This window comes from Teleopsis dalmanni, chromosome 2, assembly GCF_002237135.1.
Source record: "Teleopsis dalmanni isolate 2A chromosome 2, ASM223713v2, whole genome shotgun sequence".
Taxonomy (NCBI): domain Eukaryota; kingdom Metazoa; phylum Arthropoda; class Insecta; order Diptera; family Diopsidae; genus Teleopsis; species Teleopsis dalmanni.
This window is the reverse complement of record NC_051847.1, coordinates 105,515,831-105,524,171: the sequence shown is the minus strand read 5'-3', so window position 1 is coordinate 105,524,171 and position 8,341 is coordinate 105,515,831. Positions and strand designations below refer to the sequence as shown.

General features: G+C 35.0%; 1 protein-coding gene across 1 annotated transcript; it reads left to right on the top strand.

The window, feature by feature from the left end:
• The first annotated feature begins 436 nt into the window (after positions 1–436).
• On the top strand, positions 437–1,531 carry LOC119675293. The gene has a single exon (XM_038086488.1). The coding sequence runs from the start codon at positions 437–439 to the stop codon at positions 1,529–1,531; it is 1,095 nt and encodes a 364-aa protein (XP_037942416.1).
• Positions 1,532–8,341: the final 6,810 nt, after the last annotated feature.

Genomic DNA, 8,341 nt, shown 5'->3' with positions numbered 1-8,341 from the left:
CGTTGAATCTTTTGAAGCTATGTGATCAAAGCAACTTAAATTCAACATGCAAGTTTGTGGTTCATCATTTCCAGCAAGCAGAAAGTGAATTGAGAACAGCATTTGAATTTATGTCAAGCGCCCGAAATAAGAGAGGGGCAATCGATTTAGTTGGGAATATAGCAAGTTCCCTGTTTGGAGTACTCGATTCCAATTATGCAAGTGACATGTCGAAGACGATCAAAACCCTAGAAGATCATGATGACAAACTCAAACATCTGCTCAAAAATCAAATATCAATAATTGACTCCACAATTAACGTTATAAAAAAAACCAGATAAGTCTCAAAAATAATTTCCAGGGTATAGAGACTCAATTAAACGCGATCTCCAAAAGGTTAGTTAAGGACGAACATGACCAATTATATGGCAATATTATTAACATGCTGAGCATCCAAATGACAATCGCCACGATAAATTTGCAACGTACGCAATCCACAATCATGGATGTTCTCATTGATAGTCATCACGAAAAAATTAACCCGCTTCTAATTACGCCGCAACAGTTAATAACGGAAGGAGAAAAAATCCGAGCACATTTACCGTCTCATTTACAATTTCCAGTAGAACAAGATGATATATTAACTCTTTATAAGCTGATGCAAGTAACTGGGCAGGTATCAAGTGACCATGTAATATTCAATATTATGATACCACTCGTTGAACGAAAAACCTTTGAAATATTTCATGTAGTACCTGTGATCTCTAGCGCGACCAAGGTATTAACGTCAATAAGGCCATCAACAGAATATCTGGCTATCAATTCTCACAAGGATGAATACTTCCCCATAACAAAATTAGCACTGCAATCGTGTATTACAACTGAAGAGGACTCATACCTTTGCTCAAATGTTCAATCTATTTATCGTCGTGGAGCAAATGTGTGCAAGTGTGAAATCAATTTGTACAATAATGGAACAGGTGACGAATGCGAAATAGTTGAATTAAAGGAAACTACCATTTGGACTCAGCTGAAACACAAAAATCACTGGATATACGCTACCAAATATCCGATGCAACTCAATGCAGTATGCGGTTCGAATGCATTTCCAGTGATACTGAATAGTACCGGCATGGTAAAAATTGCATCAAATTGTGTCATCAGAGACAACACGGTTCTTATTCAAGGACACCAAGTCATAACAAGTCTGCTCAAATCAGCATATACGAGCATAGGAATTTCAACACCTGAAATTAAGCCATCTAAGCGGATAAACAATTCTGAAATTGAATATCTTCCACAATTAAGAGAACTAACAATTCTGCAAAAACAACTAACGAAGGATACATTACCTGAACTATCATCAAAAGTACAGCAAACTGAAAAGCATAGCTTGTCAGTGGGGTACGCAGCCTTGTTTTTGATTATTGGAATCATCATCTTAAAAATAACTAAACTAATACGAAAAAATCAGACGCAAGGTCAACCGAATGTTCAGACACCTCAGCCGCTTCCAAGATCAAGGTCAACATTTGATATCACAACAACATAAAGATGACATCACTCTAGTTGAATTAAAATTCAACGCGGGGGAGGATATGTTAAGTATTACATTTATTTTGTCTTTTGCTGACCCATGATAAAATGCATTTAACGTAATCGTAAAATATTAATAGGTTATATTTTTGCTGATTAGTGTTTATTTTATAACTAGGGCAAGAACACATTTTAAATAATTTATTGTTCATTGTTTTGGTAAATATTTTATGTAATTTGCTTGCTATTAATTACTCATTGTTTTGGTAAATATTTTATGTAATTTGCTTGCTATTAATTATTTATTGTTTTGCTGAATATTTTATGTGTCATTATAAGTAATATTTTTTGCTTGATATTAATTGGGTCAGTAAATTATTGTACGTAATAAGTTTTAGTAAGTAATTATTATAAGAAAAAATGTATATAAACAAATCAATTCTTTTAATAAAGCGTATTCGATGATACAAATTTGAATAGAACTTATCTTCTTTTCATAAAATTACCAACGGGTTTATGTGCTCGGTGGTATCTTCAAGAATATAAAAAGTATACAAATATACCGTCCAACAAGTTACATGTGCTTGGTGGAATTCCGGTATACAAATACAAATTGATAGAAACTTGAGAATAAAAGCATTCTCAACAATTATAATTACCATTGCAGCAAATAGAATAAAATGGAAATATATGTCGCAATTGGTCAGTTGGTGTTGATTCGAGATATATGAGTAATACTAAATCAATTGTCACTTGGTCGCATTACTTACACCCATTCCGGCGCGCACGGTGACACTTGCATTGTGACAATTAGAACGCAAACAACTTTGAAAAGGCCCATTTATATAATATCTGTTTTACCGGTTAACACTGAAGCAGGACCTGAAGCTGTTATGAAGTTGTTATTATATTATATTACATTTATAATACTATATTAGAAATAATCAATTAATAAGTATAATAGCTTTGGGATAAAATTGCACAATACAAAAATGTTTTATATAAGAAATTAATCTATATTTGTTACTTATGTAAGATACATAGACGATGGATCCGATAGAAGCCAATTATGTTAGCTTTTGCTGAAATAGAACATTATATGTTAATGCTCTAACAACCACACTTTAAATAATCGTATATTTCTATTATTACGTTAGTTTGGTACTTTCTTCTCATTCTCAAAGAAAGAGATATAAGAATGCTTTAGTCGGTCGTTTTCCGGTATATTAAAAAGGATTTTAATTGCACAGTCGAAGTCCATGCCTGTGTGCATGAAATGCAAGGGATGGTTTAATCAGAGCAAAACTCTTATCCAGATCGAACATGCCTTATTCGTATGGGCAGCTACGTGTTTCACAGAACCTTTATGATCAACAATTTAACTGTTATTTCGTGTTGTCCAACATGTCGAACCGATGTAAATGATGATTAGATATGTTACTATGAGGACGCCGAACTCCATACAAACTTGATCATAAGTATGATCTAGTGTAGGTTCAGCAAATTCAAGTTTTTGGTTTGCTAACGTTTTCTGAATGTTATCTAAAACGTTTAATGAATTCACATCGTTCTTGGTGGTGTTTAGAACCTGTAACGTTGTTTCGAATTGTGGTGGCCTGACTTATGCATGAGTCCACTAATAATATAATCCTTGTATATTGTAGATGTTATATGTCGATGACCTTGAAGTATCATCGAATCATGTTTCATACTGTATTCCGCTGATAGTTGTTTGTAATTCGGTTACACTCTAGAAGGAAGTGTTTCTTTATTAAAGCTACTTATTTACAATATTTACATTTTTTATTTCAACTGTTCATACGTCCGAACGAGATGTTCGACTGCAATGTTCAAGTTGATTATGCTGTAAGTGAGACACGTAGACGCCACAGTCCTTCGACTCTAGTGAAGGAGTCGTGTTGCTTCAAAATCGTTGTCATCTAAGTTGAGTATGCATGCTGGTTTCAATCTGTCTGTTGATATAAACTTCTCCTTACCGTCGATTAATATTTTAAATATCTTCTTCGCTCTTTCTAGTACTTTATATGGTCCACTGAAGCGGTTCTGTAGTGGCTTTTTAACAGCGTCACATCTAACGAATACAAATGCACACTTGCGTAATTCAGGATGGACGAATTCCGTTTGCTTCGAGTTGTGCGGGGTAACGGCAGGTTGTAAATTGCTCACGTTGTTTCTGAATTTCTGTATCTATTCTGTCATAGAAGGTGTGTTGTTATCAGGCTCAAATAAATCTCCAGGAAGTTTTAGTGTAGCTCCGTAAACCATATCTGCAATTGAATTGTTCTCATTTTGTAGTCTTTTGAATCTTAGACCCAGTAACATTAATGGTAGTGCTTCAACCTAATTACTTGTTTCGTGACATTTTAAAGCAGTTTTAAATGTTTTATGCCATCTTTCAATTAGTCCCTTGGATTGTGGATGATACCGAGTCGTATGAATCACTTTAATACGCAAGCGTTTGGTTAATTCTCGGAAAAGTTGTGATTCAAATTGCCTACCTTGGTCTGAAACTATTTGTTTTGGTACTCCGAATCTTGAAATCCATGTCTGCATAAAGGCATTAGCAACCGATTCTGCTGTTATTGCTTCTATCGGCAATGCTTCTGGTTAAGTTATCACAATTTAGCGCACGATCCATATCCGGTAAGGTAATTGCTTTCAATATTAGACCTGAATCTGTAGATTCAGATGCAATTCTTCATCAGTTTGGTGTTTTTCATATAGTTGTTAATAATTTATCGGTGTTAGCAATGACATGGTTGTCACTCTTGATAGTGTATCTGCAATAATATTATTTTTGCATTGTATTTGCTGAATATCAGTGGTATACTGCAAAAAAAAATCCAGATGTCTTAATTGTCTGGGTGGCGCCTTCTGTGGTTTTTGTTTAAACGCAAAAATTAAAAGTTTTTGGTAATTGATATTCCAACATAGCCGTGACTCTAGCAGGTGTAAGCCTTTAGAAGAGACTAAATATCCCAAAAATTCTACTTCAAGTACACCAAATGCACATTTTTATAATATGATGGTTAAACCAAATATACGTAAACGCTGCAATAGTTTTTTCAAATAAGATAACAATAAGAATATCGTTGATGTAGACATATGCAAAATCTAAACCTTGCATTACTTGATCCATAAATATTTGGCAGTTAGGTGATGCATTGCATAAACCGAAAGGAATGTTGGGTTTCCTTGACCGAGATTGAGATCTTGATCTTGCTAAAGCTGATACTTGCAGTGTTAGCTCATTTATTTTTTTCTTCAAACTTAAAATATGTGGCTTATAACACTTACTTCACCTACTTCAGTTGTGTCACAAATTTCATAAGCCATTATTGCCAATTTGTCCAGGTTATCGTTACTCACCGATAAAATTGCTTTAATTTGTAGCAGGCGTTGCATCCACAGCTGCTTTAATAATTCATCAGAAACCTTTTCTTACGATAATGTACGCATTTTATTTAAAATTTCTGTTTCTTATCACCACATTCAACATTGTTCCGTAGTTTTCGTAATCGTTTTTCTTCAGAGTCTGTAAATGAGCTTATAAATCTGTTGTACATATCTGTTGTACATATCTGTTATTGGTGTATTGATAATAATGTCGTGAATTTTCGCTAAAATGCTGCTTTCCATGGCTGGTACAATGGTATGGAATTTTATTGAGTCTTGGGTTACTCCTGCAACAATAAATTACGACTCAATTTGTTTGAACCATAACACTAGACTCGCTCGCCAGAATGGTGGAACTTTAACTGCAACTCTTGAGGTTTCTGCATCTTTCTGCGGCTGGATCGGCACTTGTTGATCAGATTCCATTTTCGTTTATGTTAAAAAAGTGTTAAAGTCATGAAAATGATTTATGATTTTCTCGTTAATAAAATATATCCCTTTCGATAGTCGTTATAACGACCATTTTGCAAGCTCACCAAAAATAGTTAGTATGTGTTAAGAGTTCTGCTATGTGCTGTACGCGCCAATGTCTGATGTGCTTGCTTCGGGTCACCAATTGTGTAATTCGGTTACACTTTATTAAAGCTACTTATTTACAATATTTACATTTTTTATTTAAACTGTTCATACGTTCGAACGAGATTGAATATGGAATACTGCGTGATTCTTTGTGATGCCTCCTCTGGCGGACATCACCTTACATAACTGTACCAAATCATGCTGTGGTTTTGATAGCTGATTTTTGGTAGCAATACATCCAGTATTGATAAGTGGATTTGCTGCAGGTTTGCTGAAATCAAAATCAATTGGATTGCAACGGATAGGAGCGTCTGACGACTTTCAACCTGAATAACAATAGTCACAGAATTTTTGAGTTGTTTTATTACATCACTAATGTAACATTCCAACTCTTCAAATTTGTCGTTTTCTGATTCCTTTTTACCATGTTTATTGTTGTAACGAGACTCAACGGTTAATTTTTAAGAAGATTTGGTGAATGATTCTTGACTCCATCGGTTCCGAAATTGATGCTTTAGATGAGCAATCCTATTTGAATTTGATCTGAAGTCACATTTTCTGTCAGTGGTTCACCAATCAGGAAATGTCCGGGTGTCAATGCGATATAGTCATTTGCGTTATTTGACAGAGGTGTGAATGGACGAGATTTGAGGATTGCTTCTATTTCAATTACAACTATCTCAATTCTACACTTCTTATTAATAATTGCTTCGCTGATTTTACAGTAGCTTTCCAAAGTCCTCCGAAATGAAGTGCCCTTGGGGATATGAAATTATTGTAAAACAGCAACATACCGCAAGATACACCTTAGTAGGCTGCTTTCCGCGTATGTTGTAATATACCAATAGCGGATGACAAAAATCGATACCGGAATGAAGAAAAGGACGTACAGGATGTATTCTTGAACTTGGCAAGTTTCTCATCATTTGTTTATACAGTGTCGGCCTGGGTCTCTGACACCGAATACAATGTTGAACTACCGATCTTGCCACGGATCGTCCCTTGATTGGCCAAAAATTTTGTCGTTTTTCTTTGTGAGTGTCCTGCATCAATAACTTAACTAATGGATCATTGTAAGGCAATGCCATTGGATGTTTTGCATCATAGCTTAATGAAGATGTTTCCAACCTTCCGCCAACCCTAATTATCCCATTTATATTAACAAATGGTGCAAGTCTATTTAAAACGCTACTTGCACAAACTTTGTGTGACTTTAACAATTATGATAAACTCTCACTTAGTTTCTCTAGAGTTAAAATACTGGATTTCCGTTGATGGTTTTTTACTTTGCATTGTTTAATGAACCTTAGCACATAAGCTACTATTCGGTTCAAAGCCTTAAATGAATTTCGATGATTAATTGTATAGATCATATTTTCTTGACTGATAGTCGTTGATGCTAACGATGTTGTTTGTTCTTTCAAATCAAGTTTGTGATCACAATTTATACGTAACTGTTTATCATGTGCTACTGTGCTCTAATATCGTACAGTAATTTCATTATTTTTATTGACTCTCATATATACGGAATTCCCATATACCTTTTCTGAAGCATATAAATATGTGAATTCACTAAATTGTGGTTTTAAGTACTTAAAGGTAACTTAAAGGCTATCTCTAAAGGTGATCCAATGATCATGTAACTTGTCGGGTATTGGATCATCCCAATTACATTTTAGCCCCCAAAGTTGTTGCATAAATAATATGGCTTGGACTGCTACTAAATCTAATAGTTCTAACGGATCGAAAATTTTAGCCAAATCAGAGCTCACTATTCTTTTAGTGATTCTTGAGTCATAATTCGTGGCTGTGTTGATACAAATCTTGTTTTCTTGCGGTGACCATGTGAGGCCCAATGTTTTAATTTTAACTGACTGAATAGAATCAAAATCCAAATCTACCTTCTGAATTTTGGATTATTTTGTCACCATTTAAGTAGGCGAAATCCTGTACCTTGTAGCAGTTGTATGAGTTGTTGCTGCATGTCTGCTTTCTCGAACTGGTTCCAAGATTCAGTCAGGCATTTTTGTCTTTCTTCTAGGTACACCTTTGCCTTTTGGCTAAAAGAATCCTTTTCATAGATGGTTATTATATTATTAATGACACCACCAACTGATCTTGCGTTGCTGCAATGTTGATAATGTTGATGTTGATAATGGTTTTATGTATATAAATGGAGACTCACACGATGTGCTCTTGCCTTTTTGCTTTCTGACGAATATACGTAGAAGCTCTCATTGGTGTGCTCTTGCTTTTTTGCTTGATGAAAATTATACAAGGAGGGTCACACTGGTGTGCTCTTACCTTTTCATTTTTTGAAATTACTGGCTTACTTGAAAAAATCAAAAGCCTGACAAATGGTTATAAACCCGGAGTTAATTACTGCAAGGATAAAAATGGTGATCTGGTGACAGATGTCCAAAGCATTCTTAACATTTGGAGGGATCACTTCTCAAACCCACTTAATGGCGGTAGTAGTAATGTGACTGAAAGCGAAGATATCCTGAATTTGCAATCGTTAACGATAAAATAATCGTCCCATCTTCCGCTCATAATGAAGTTAAAACAGCTATAACGCGTCTCAAAAACGACAAAGCTGCAAGTGCCGATGGTTTACCAGCTGACTTTTTTAAAGCTGGTAGCGAAGAGCTATTAAAATGCATGCTACAGTCAATTCACAACATATGGTCGGATAAATGCATGCCCAACAATTGGAATTTAAGTGTGCTTTGTCAACTTTAAGTGTGCGCCAACCATCGCAGGATCAGTCTTTTAAATATCTCACATATCTTACATCTGCCAAACGTACTATGTGAAAGATTGAAACCAA

Excerpts from the sequence above, each read along its gene's own strand:
- LOC119675293 (XM_038086488.1), top strand. The coding sequence starts at position 437 with ATGACAATCGCCACGATAAATTTGCAACGTACGCAATCCACAATCATG.